Source organism: Cyclopterus lumpus, chromosome 7 (genome assembly GCF_009769545.1).
Source record: "Cyclopterus lumpus isolate fCycLum1 chromosome 7, fCycLum1.pri, whole genome shotgun sequence".
Lineage (NCBI taxonomy): Eukaryota > Metazoa > Chordata > Actinopteri > Perciformes > Cyclopteridae > Cyclopterus > Cyclopterus lumpus.
This window is the reverse complement of record NC_046972.1, coordinates 8,260,172-8,273,004: the sequence shown is the minus strand read 5'-3', so window position 1 is coordinate 8,273,004 and position 12,833 is coordinate 8,260,172. Positions and strand designations below refer to the sequence as shown.

General features: G+C 48.7%; 1 protein-coding gene across 1 annotated transcript in view; it reads right to left on the bottom strand.

Moving 5' to 3' along the window:
• The window catches only part of celsr3 (cadherin, EGF LAG seven-pass G-type receptor 3), an 87,937-nt gene extending 75,490 nt beyond the window's left edge, over nucleotides 1–12,447 (bottom strand). Inside the window, 1 exon segment of the mRNA XM_034536788.1 lies at nucleotides 6,732–12,447. Coding sequence (XP_034392679.1) covers nucleotides 6,732–12,447 — 5,716 coding nt within the window.
• Nucleotides 12,448–12,833: the final 386 nt, after the last annotated feature.

Here is a 12,833-nt window from a genome sequence, read left to right as displayed (position 1 = left end):
CCTGTCCAACTACAGCAGTCATCTCTCAGCAGGGAACACACATTTGTTACGCTCTCAACTCTCTGAAAATATTCACTCATGGGAGCTCGCCACGTCTGAATTTTCCCCGTCATGCTATCCCCCTGTGCATAATGCTGCCTACGTTATCACTATTTCCCAGCAGTCATCCTGCCACTCAAACCACACTTCCTCGGGAGACATGCCCAAAGGACTGTATTTTACAGGGCCGCTCCCGGTCGGTGATGTGCACAGCTGTGTGAATGCAAGGTAACTTGGCATGTGCAGTAAAAAAATACGTTTTTGTGTGTGAATTCAACAAAACTTGGATTAATGAAAGCTGGGAAAAAAAACTTATCAGAAACTGTCACTCTGATTCCTCTCTATAAGTCCCGGAAAAAAACTGATAATTGCCTTTCCCATTTGCATGAAATAACAGAAGCAATGTACTTAAGCTGTGGGGACGGACCACTTTCCTTTTAACACAAGCTTTGACTTGTCAAGCACTTAACAACGTGACGGCGTTACAATATTAGACAGACATGGCCCTCCAACCCATCCACCACCTAACATCTCTGGCCTTCGGTGAGTTCAAATCCTCTGAAGAAAATCAGATGAATGTCCTTGCACAGAAAGCTTTGAACAGACACTGGGTCTGGTGACACCATAAACAATATTAGAATATCATACAAACCCCTTGTCACTCATTATCTGCTACACAGATACCTTTAAAACATGAAAGAGAGGACAAATACTGGTTAACACCTGTGCAGGTCACAGGTTCGCTCCCGGCCTCAGTGTAATGGCTACAGGACACTAAATACCCAATAAAGGAACCCGTCTGTCTCTCTGTGTCGAACTCCACAACCTTCTTTGCTCGATTCAAACCCATTTAGCTCCTGACGGGTGGCAGATGCATTGTGACCCTGACTGGCCGAAGATGTAGAGTGTACGTCTAATGGATTCTAATGGCCGGGTAAAAGTTTCATTACATTGTGGTTGGCCAGTATGTACTGAATAGGTCATCGTGGTTGCTAAGTAAAGCTGTGTGTTCTCGTGAATGTCCATAGAGGAAGTAGTAAGGGTCGGGTTATGCTAGAAAACCACATTGGAAGACAACAAAGTTGTAGGCACAAATCCGTCAGCTTCAGCACCACAGATGGTGCAATGGATTCATCAATACACAGCACAGGTCGGCTTCTGATATTTCCGAGCTGTGGTCATGGCCTAAGCTCAGTCAGATAAAGGATTATTGAGTCGGGCAGACTAGACTAACATACTCAACTCATCCACCCCTCTGCCTCTGCACACGCTCTCTGCTACGAGGGGGATGGAGAGGAGGGATTGGCAGGTTAACAAGAGGGGTTGCATTTTGATCATTTTGCTAAGGAGGATAGCATCCCTCCTCATTCCCCCTCAAAGCGCTTAGAGCTGTTACAAAACGCCTGACTCCAAGGCAAATCCAGTCGAGATAGAGACATGAGCAAGAGGGGCTAATTGTTTAAACATGGCACGCATTTTCAGACAGACGTTCCTGGATGGCATTCATAGGGTAACACTTAGTTGTACATGTGAACATTGACCTACAAATGTCTGTAAAGATGAAGAAAAAGAAAGCTAGAGAGAGGTTCAAGCCCTGCTTTCTTTCTCACCTCCACACACAATGTCAATGTCAGTTTGTCAGATTTGGAGAGTTATATTGTTATATTGTCGGATGTATTAGTAGCTGTAGAAACATTATAGAGATGAAATACCATGATGCAAAATGAGTTGTAGATGTTGTTAGATAGCATGTATTCATTACAGTATTACAATATACAGCCTGTAGAGTGCTGAGCATTGTGCAGTGGCCTGTAAAATTAATGAATTCATTTGTATCATCACCACTGGCTAAAAAAGACGGCACATTTTAACGCGCAATTATGTAAAAAACACATTTGTGGTTTGGTGGTGAAGCCTGTGGGGCTTCCTGAGGGTTCAGGTGGCGAACCATTAAAAGTGGTTCTTGACATAAATGTTTAGCTGCGTTTTATTTTTCTGCATCTTTTTTTTGGAAATGTATTATTCTCTTTCTTCACTGGAGACAATAAATACATGAGAATCTAAAAGAAAGGCAATAGATAAATAGAAATACACAAACGATTGTTTCTCATCGACTGTGGCCATAAAACAAGAAATTAACACACAACATCGGGTTTAAAAAAAAAAAAGAAGGTTATTGTCTGAAATGAGAATAATTCAGAGCGTTGTGCTCTCGGGTGTTGCCCCTTCTGAGCCGACCCATATGTAAAGGCATCAGCGTACTCACCCATAATGCATTGGTGGGGTTCTTGTTAACATCAGTGCAGTGGCTTATATGCACTGTAAGTGTATCCACGGTGCACTGACCTGAGTCACAGTTAGCAAACAGTTGCCTCAACAGTTACAGCATTTAGTAACCCGGTTTGTAAATGTATTGGCGATGTGTCCTTATTGTCAACACCATCTAAACTCCCAGAATCCCCAGCACACAAAGAAGCCATTAACCCTAAGTCAGTGAAGGAAAAAGCTGCCGCATTTTGAATTTTGCCAAAGTTAATACATCTCGTTCAGCTCACGGCGACAACACCACAAACACGTATCACCAACTCTGCAGCTCTAGGGAGCTTTATAGCCTCTTTTACTACATTGTTTTATTCCTGCAGAGTGGTCAGCGTTTGGTTCCGTCGAACAGCTGTTTTCAACGAGAACGAGCTCTAATGAACCCACTGTACCCTTCCTGCCCAGCAACACACAGCAGGAAGTTGGACAACGTGAAACATTTTACAGATATTATTGGAAGGAGTTAGTGGAGACCAAACCAGAGAGAAATGGAAAAAAAAAAAACATTTTCATTCATTCATCCAAATGTTGCTCCATATCCACTGGATGTGAGAATAGGCGACTATTTGTGGGGTCTGCAGCTTGGTTTGCACTTCTTCTTCTTCTACCACGTGGTCCAAAAATGTATGTTAAGCGTTTAACTAAAACATCAACCTCATCATAATCAGACGCATTGCTACACAGGTGTGCCTCATCAGGATAACGACCAATGAGGAACATCTGTCACGAGTCAAAGCGGTTGAATCGTATTGACATGGATAGTATTCAGAACTAATATGACTGGGATGTGTAGCAGAGGTTGTTTAGCTACTGCCAAATATAAATCCTTTTTGCATTCGATATAATGTATGTTTCAAACGGCAAACAAAAGTCCTGACACCGAATGCGCTTTTCTTTCAAATGACTTCGGTGACAGCAACAGGTCTTTTTTCACAGCACACATGTTGACAAGTGGGAAGAACACCGGTGCTACTAATAACATTAATGATTGTGTAGCGGTTAGTCTCGACAGCATGCACAACACCAGGACCCTGAAGCGAAAGCAGCTCATTGTATATCACCCATCGTTCCTTTCATCGTTCACACATGCACTTCTCCTGCTGTCACGTCAAAATGTGTCCGCTGTTAGAAAAGGCCAATTTAACACTGTGTTTGAAATTGAAAATTGCAGTTTCGGGTCATGTTAGTGCGGCTGGTGTTTTCTTTCCCAGCGAAGCCCTTCTCCTCATTTAAACCGCTACACACATTCTCAACTGGGAGTCTGCCAGACAAACCATAGTCTATGCTGCTGGACACAAGAGCAGTTGGGGGTTGCTTTGCTTGAGGGCACCTTGAGCTGATGCTGTTCGCGGTGCCAAGCTGAAATTAGATTTCTTTCATCACTTGCCTCAACCAACTGACCCTAAAGCCAATTTCATTGGTGCAAATGTGAATTTGTGTGTCTGCTTAAACTGCTAGCAACACAAGCATGGATGCACTGTTTAATCTATGTGCACCATGACCATGGGAACTATCCTGAGAACCAATAGTCTGGAGCTTCGAGAATGGGAAAGAGATAGAGAGTAGGAGGGAAATGGGAGAGAAGAGAGAGAAGAGGAAGAGAGAGGACAAAGTGTGAAAGACAGAGTACGTAAGCAAGACATAAAGCAGTGTAGTCCCAGCACTCTCTGGCATGCATAGATATTATTCATTGAAAAGGCATGAATACACTCTCAAGTGCAATGCTTTGAGCCACCTGAGAGTACACACGCACACACACACACACACACACACAAACACACATGTGCAGAGGACTACTACAATCACAAATCATTCACAAGCACGCACACACACTGAAAATCTGCTACTAGAAAACACTGTTCAAACACTCACATGAGTGAAAATCAGGAGGAAACCCACACAACACATTCAGGCACTGGAGAAGACATATACACACACACACACACTCACTCACTCACACACACACAGACAACAAGGAGGGAAGCAAGCAGAAAAAGAGGAGAGGAGGAGCAGAGTTGAAAAGAATATGCCATGGAAGAGACACAGCCCATGCGAGTTATGTGAGGATTCAAGGGAAGAGTTAAGGGGAAAGAGAAGAGTTGGAAGACAGGAGGACGGATTATTGAATACAGAAGAAGGGAAAGAGGAGAGAGAGAGAGAGAGAGAGAGGAGAGAGGCACAGCATAGAGATATAATAGGCTCCACAAGGTTAAAAACTGAGGAGCTGGAGAAAAGGAGAAGAGAGACGAACTAAGTGGAAAATGAGCTACAGGACCAGAAAGAGCAGAAGGGGGAAGAAAAAAATGGAAAGAAGCATGATGAAAAAGAAGAGTGAGAAACTCAAGGAGTGAAAATGACTGCCAAGAATCTACCCATACATTGTTAAGGACGTCGAGAATAAAGGAGAGGAAGAAAGTGATGGGAAGAGGAGGGACGGGTAGTCACAGATAACACGAAGCACACAATGAAAGTGACAGCTTTGCTCCGAGCATGACTCTGACTGACTGTTGTTTCATTATAATCTCATAACTGTAACATCCTGGAGCGATGGAGAGAGAGAGAGAGAGAGAGAGAGAATAGTAGAATACTTTCATAGTGAGAATGAAACAGCGAGAAAATTGGAAATTAATCTTCACGTCTGGTTGAATCGAACTGAATGCACATTGAGGGCAGACAGAGATCAAGGCTGGCTCATACATACCGTTGTAGAACACACATGCGTGTGCCTGATTGCTCATTCCTTCACTCACTCACTCACTCACTCGCATCAGTCACCGGTGCTTTCATTCACTCATTTACTCCCTTGATAATGGTCTCACTCAACTCACTCGCAGGTTACTCATTCGTTCACAAACTTAACCTTTTGCTCACTCCGCACTCACAAATGACATCAAAATGACTCCAAACGGAATATGCACACGCCTGCGTCGTCACCAGTGAGGCTGCTCTAAAAGCTGTGTAAATAGGGTAGCGGGTCACACACACACTCCCAAGCCAGAATACAAACACAGCACTAAAGACATCGCCCTCGTTTCTTTTCCTTATTCGGTTTCTGCAGCTTTGATCACTGACAGCAAAGAAGCTCGTGCCTCGCTTTTATCTTTAGAAAGGCAAACAAATAACAAACATCTAAAATGAAATTGACTTTTTTCTCAAATAATATATCCATGGGATTTCAACCAAATAGGATTATTACTGTGTGGTAGACAAAGCAGCTTGAAATAGTGATTCAATAAAGCAATATTTGTACTGTAAACATAACTACTCACTGCATGATGTGAGCAGCATAATGGAAAAGCCTGTCACTTAAGTGGCTATTTTCCTGGGAAATCGAAGTGTTTCTCTTTAAACTAAACCGTGGGTTTACTCTGAAGATTGACCCCTCACTGTCCTATTTCATCAAGTAATAACTCAAATTAAAGAAGTATTGATACCATTTAACAGCAAGTGGTCGCATTTTTTCGTTGCCAGTCAGACGTGTCTGCTTCCTTGTTTCCCGACTATATTTTGTTTAATTTTACTTGGACTGCACTTAGATCACTTTTTAATCAAACTGATCACTTCTCATAACTACACAGTTCTTTATCCAACAGCAAAAATGTCCCGCCATGCTAGCAATAAACCTTCCTTACACCAGTTGCTTGCAATAGCATATCTCATAAACTGACACCATCCAGATGCAATTTGATGCGAGAAGCCTACTAATAATTATAGTCCATAGTTATCTCACATTGACAGGAGTGCCTTTGCATATTTATCTCTTCTCACACACGTTTTCTCCCTTCCGTGATGCCTGCTTCCTCGTCTCCTCACACAAAATCCACACTCGGCATCGCAGACACTTTTTCTCCCGTCATCCTTTTCTCTCACACTTCTCACCTCTTCCGCGAAAGGGAAACTAGCGTCAATCTGCTTAACCTCCCATGCTCTCAGGTAAATATTGCTCTGTCAGCTCTGTCATTGTCTGTGTTTCTCTCACAAACACACACTTTCTCCCCACAGCCTTTTCCCTCAGGGACTCGGGTACATGTGGCATATGCCTGAGACACAGGTGACACATCTAGTTTTCTTGCTTTCTCCCCCTCCCACTCTTATCCACAACTGTGGAATTGCAGTTATTTCCTCAGCCCACCGTACACACAAGTACAGACAAAGAGACAAAAGAAAAAGGGAGAAGCAATGCTCAGAGCTCAACCAAATGTCAGCCAGTCTTATCACTCCGCTTTCGCACTCACATTTAAACCTGTTGAGTCTGGGTCCTTATCTTCACAGGATTTGTTACAGTGAAGAAAGCTTCAGGGGACTACCCGCACACACACACACACACACATACACAGACCCTCCCTCACATTTTCCCCTCTGCGCTCTCTTACCTGTCACGGTGATCAGCATGGGAGCCACCAGCGGCCGGTTGTTATCCAGTTTTCGGCTCAGTCGGATCTCCCCGCTCGTGTGATTCAGGAGCAGCAGGTGAAGCTCGTTCCCTCGGTCGATGGTGTAGTACAGCCTGTCTGACACATCGGGGTCGTGGGCGGGTACTCTACCAATTACGCCGCTGGGGAAACTGTTGGACCGATTGGAGACGAAGTTGTTGAAAATGATTTGAAAATCCTGCAGAGTGGGCCGGTTGTCGTTCTGGTCCAACAGTCGGATGCGGACAGTTGCCCGGCTGACTAGAGGCGCCGAGGTGGCCTGGACTACGATGACATACTCATTATGGGCCTCATAGTCAAGATCAATGAGTGAAGTGAGCTCCCCTGAAAATATGTCCATCTGGAAGATCTCAGGGATGTTGCCCTCCACGATTTGGTACATGATCTGAGCGTGGGCACCTTCGTCCGGGTCGGTGGCTGTGATCTGGGCTACCACGGAGCCCACTGCGCTGTTCTCCTTTACGAGAACCTCAAAGTCATCAGCGGGAAAAACCGGGGCATTGTCATTGACATCCAGGACTGTCACCTGGATGTGAACGGGGGTTCGCTGAGGGGGCACGCCTCGATCAACGGCATAGGCCGTCAGCTCGTAGAATGGCACGCTCTCACGGTCCAAGCGACGTACAGTTCGGACAATGCCAGATGTAGGTTCAATGGTAAAGTCTCCATCCCCGTCCTCGCCATTTTGGAAAGTGTACTGAACGCGGCCATTAGCGTGTGCGTCACGGTCCGTAGCTGAGATTTGGAGGACGCTGGTGAAGGGAGGGGCGTCTTCGCTCACTGTCCCCTGATATCTGGGGCTGACGAACTGAGGTGCATTGTCGTTCACATCATTCACGTTCACCTCGACATATGTGGTGTCTGCTTTCTGTGGTATGCCGTTGTCTTTAGCTGTTATAGCCAAAGTGTAGGTCATCTGGTCCTCATAGTCGAGCTCTGCCTGGAGTGTTATAGCCCCCGTGGCCGTGTCGATGCGGAATTGTGGGATATTGTCCTCGAGGAAGTACGTGATTCGAGCATTCTCCCCTACGTCGTCATCTGTGGCACTGATCACAACGACAGTGCTTCCAGGTGGTCGGTCCTCATTCACGCTAATAGAGTAGTGGGCGCTCTGGAAAACAGGCCGATGAGTGTTGGCATCCGTGATGTTGATGTGCACCTGACAGGTGTCGTGGAGTGTGCGGTCTGAGGCTGTGACTGTGAGTACGTAGCGTCGCTCCTGTTTGTAGTCCAATGGGAGAGCTAATGAGAGCATTCCAGACCCTCCTGCTGTGCTGATGGCAAAGCGGTTCCTGGTGTTTCCTCCTGTTATCTGATAGGTCACAGCACTGTTGACATCTCGGTCCACAGCCGTGACAGTCCCTACACTGGTACCAACCGCCGCATCCTCATTCAAACGAGAGTAGTACTCCTTTTGGAGGAACTCCGGGCGGTTGTCATTGACATCCATCACAGTAATTGTAACGCTGGCTGTCGCAGAAAGAGGCGGCATGCCATAATCCCTGGCCTCCACGCCAAAGAAATAGTGCTCCACAGATTCTCGGTCAAGAATGGAGCTCACGGTGACCCAGCCTGTAGCAGAATTAATAACGAACGGTGTGTCAGAGCTGGTGCCAGTTAACCTGTACTCCAGACGAGCATTATCACTAGAATCGGTATCTATGGCCTGAATGTGGAGGATGGAACTACCAACGGGGGCGCTCTCGAGCACAGACGCCTGGAAGGGCGTGGAGACAAAGATCGGTGGGTTGTCATTGACATCCGTCACCTGTACACTCACAATACCGGTGTTGTTGGAGAGAGGCGGCCGGCCATTGTCCTGTGCACGAACGCGGAGCGTATACTCCCGTTCAGACTCATAGTCTAGCGGTGCCACAACGTGGATCTCCCCAGTGACGCTGTCGATAGAAAACTGTCCTCGGCTGTTACCACTGATGATGTTATAGTGAACAGCAGCGTTGCTGTCCTTGTCCCGGTCTGTGGCACTCACACGGAGGATCTCAGTGTGAGGCCGTACATCCTCCTTCACTGCTACAACATAGCGCTTTTCGCTGAACTGTGGCACGTTGTCATTTTCATCCAGAACAGTGATGAAAACTTTAACAGTTGCGGAGCGGGGCCCCGGCTCCTTCCCCTGGTCACTGGCATCCACCTGTAGAGTGTAGTGCTCGTTGGTTTCCCGGTCCACCGCTCCACGGGTTGTTATGAGCCCAGAGCGCGGGTCAATCTCAAAGGCTCCTCGTGCAATTGCAGCCGTGTCACCGACAAAGCGGTAACGGATATTGGCATTGGATGGGGAGTCTAAGTCTGTCGCTCTCAGCTGTAAGATGGGATACCCCTCCTCTACGTTCTCCCTGATCGTCTCCCTGTACTCTGTTTGCTCAAATATAGGAGAATGATCGTTCCGGTCTGAAATGGTAATGGCCACCATTGTGGTGCCAGAGAGGCGAGAGGAGGCGTGATCGGTCGCAGTGACCCGGAAGTAATGCAAATCCATGTGTTCTCTGTCTAGGATCTGAGTGGTGCTGATGAGACCGGTGTCTTGGTGGATGTGGAAGTAGTCAGATGATCGACTGTTCATCAACGGGGCCATGGTGTAGCTCACCCTGCCGGCATCGCCTGCGTCTGGGTCTGAGGCGGACATGATAATGACTGAGGTGGCGGGTGGCTGGTTCTCGGCTACTTGCACTTGGAAGTTATACTGGGGAAAATGGGGATGTCGGTTGGCAGCGCGTCGAGAGCGAGTCCAGGGCATCAAAATCTTCCTCCCCCTTTCTCCCTGTGAGATTTCATCATCTGTTACTATTATCAGTCGTTCCAGGCTCCTCTCTCCCCTTGTGCTGTGCCTCTCCCCACCTCCCCCCCTCTCATTCCCCTCTCCAACCTCATGGCTTTCATCTGCATGCCTCTCTTTCTTCCCTCTTTCGCTTTCGGGCTGTGTGATGGTGGTGGTGCTACTGCCCCTGTCCTGACCCTTTCCTCCCTCTCTCTCCTCTGCCTGGCTTGCCTTTGTTATTCCTTTTTCCCTCTCCCACTCCTCCTCCTCTTGCTCTTCTCTCCCTGGTTCTCTCCCTCCCATCAGCCGCGCCTCTCTCTCGCCCTCCCCCACCTGTAATTTCCCTCCCCCAACAGCGGCAGCAACAGCAGCAGACCCCTCCAAGCCCTCTCCCTCCCTCTCTGCATCCCTCTCCCTTTCTCCCTCGGCCCCCATCTGCCGCCTATCTGACTGTCTAAAACCTTCGGGCTCTAATGGCACTTGCCTACCGGATTTTAATTGCATGTGTGCATGGTCGCCCAGCTCGGTGGCTGAACAGTCAGTGGAAATGCCGTCAGCGCACCCTGCCTTGACCATCTCTCGCAGTGCGGTCTCCCATAGGTCTGGTTCCTGTGTCTGACCATGCCGAGGCGGGTTTTCTATTTCAGAGTCAGGACTATATCCATTCATGTCCTTGCTCCCCTCCTCATCGTTGTTGTTATTACTGTTACTGTTGCAATTTCTCCACAATAACACACGCTGGGAGTCTCGGGGAGCTGTCCGTGGTGCTAAAATCGCGTCCTTCGCGGAGGGTGAGTGGAGTGAACGCGCAGAGTCATTCTGCCACGTGGGCCGGCTCATTTCCGAGAAGAACGAGCGGTGGGTATCTTCGGGCTGATTGAGGAGACGTGAATTGATCGCTGTTGCAGAGCGAGACGTGTCTGACACAAAGCCGGGAGATTTAACAGGGATCTTTGCAGGCGAGAAAAAGCCTGAGTCACTGGCAGACTCTGTCTCTGAAGTTCCGTTCACTTTCTCAGCAGATAAACGGATTGGTTTGAATAGTTTTCCACTTTTTGCATAACCGCCTGTTTGTGTTTGAGGGGGCGTATTGAGCACCAGGCCGGGATGTCTTGATGCAATTGATGCGCTTTTGCTGGGTAGAAAACGTTGGTCGGGCGTCTCTGTGATGCTGCTGGGGGGAAATTGGATAGGGGGGTTCCTCGGAGCTATGACTCCCTCTGGGACCATAAACTCTGCTCTATATCCATCCCCCATTTCTATGCTGTCCAAACAACCAAAGCGACCACCGGGAACCTCTCTGCTTTCTTCCCGGGTTTGGCTGCCCTGCCCTCCGGTTGATGTTGCTGATTTCCCCTGCGGAGGCTCATTATCAGCCCTACAGAGGAGCGTTAGAATCGGACACGCCAAATCATTATCCGGATAATTAGATAAATTAATGTATTTGTTGCCTCGGTTCACCCCTCCTCCTCGTCCGTCGTTTCCCTCTCTCCTCTCAGCCCTCTCCCCCTTCTTATCCATAATTCTGACATGGTAATATCTTGCTTTCTCCTCACGGACACAACGCTCTAAGTGCGCCCAGGTAACGGGGTTAATCACGGCCGGTGTGCTACATCTGTAAGCTTCCTCCCACCCCTTATCATCTCCCCCACTCATCGTCCCCCTCTCCCTGCACCTATTGCACCCAGTCAAACAACTATGATCACCTCCCTCTCTGTTGCTGCTGAGATCGATAACATTGTGCCTTCCCAAATGAGAACAATTAACAAGCCCTCTGTCCACGCTGGATGAGCCCCCATCAGCACCCCAAGCCGTGTTATTGTTGCTGTTCCTGTAAAGATGCAGCTGAATTTGATCTGTGTGGCTGTTCGCTGAGGAACAAGTAGAAAAATGACAAACGTAGTCCAAATTGGAGCCCTCGATATAGTTTGGATTCTTGGTGAAACGGGGATGAAATTTGAAGGTGCAGTTTGAAGACTTACTGTGTGGTGAATTGTATCCAGAAAGAGGATGAATGCAACAAGAGCAACCGGTTGGAAAGGGGCCATGTGAGGGCATGTTGGCCGGGGAGAGTGCTTGTTTGTCGGGGCTTGACCGGTACAGATGACCGGGTGTCAGGGAGCAACATGTAGAAAATAGCCTCCTCACCTCACGAGCCCTCTCGCACGCCCCTCTCCCTCTCTTATCTCCACTTCCGGGTGCCCTGCACAGGCCAGAGGCGTGCACAAAGGCTCCGGCGGCGCCACGTTTGGTGAGGTGTGGCCTCGACGCCGGCCACCGTTGCGCGCACGCTCTAGTCCTTTGTACTGCCCGTTTTTTGCCGTTTTGAACCGGCGAGGAGGTGAAAGCAGGTGAAGCGGGAGGAGAAACAACGCCCTTCCTCCTCATCCTCCCTCTATCCACTCCCTCTCCTGCGCAGACGCCATCAGAGCTCGACCTGCTCCTAATACCTGGGTTGAGAGGAGGGGGGGGTGATAATGGTGCCGGAGGGCCGTTTTTACACCTCCAAAACGTCCCGACTCCTTTAAGTCTCTCCTTCCATGTCCCCTTCGCCACATCCAGGTGATATCTTCCCAGCGTCCCCCCTGCACGCTGCACTCCAGAGCATCCCTCGGTCTGTATCCGCTCTACGGTCCACCTGCTTGGGCGTATATTCCAGCTGCCCCTCGGCGACTCCCCTGCTTCCTCGCGCTGCTGCTGCTGTTGATGCTGGCTCACTTTACCGGCTTCTCGGTAACAGAGACCGGGGGTCCATCGGTTGGAAGACCCTCCTGTATTCCCAGTCCCCGGGGTGAGGGCGAACAAAGGGCCGAGGAGAAGCAGGTTGAGTGCCAGAGAAGGGAGCAGGAGCGGGGTGAAGCCCGGTAGCAGTGCAGCCATTTAGTCTCTTCCTTTCTCGGTCTCTCCCTCTTTTCTCCCTCTTCCACCACTTCCTATTCTCTCTTTCTCTCTCCCTCGAGTGCGTCTTCCCTTCTCTCCTTTACTTCTCTCTCATTCGTTCAGGCTAGGTGGCCAGTTCCAGGACCGCCGGCACCGCCCGACACCTTCCCCCAGGCTCCCCCGTCTCTCCGTCGGCCTGGAGAGTTGGCATCTACCCGCTGTGGTCCGTGGAGCTGGAGGTCTGAGCGTTAGGAGCGGCGCGGCAGCAGCATCTCTCCTCCCGTTCATTCACATCCAACATGGCTTACACACTCACACTGACTGACTGGCTGGCTCACACACTGCCCTCCTGAGTGTGTGTGTGTGTGTGTGTGTGTGTGTATGTA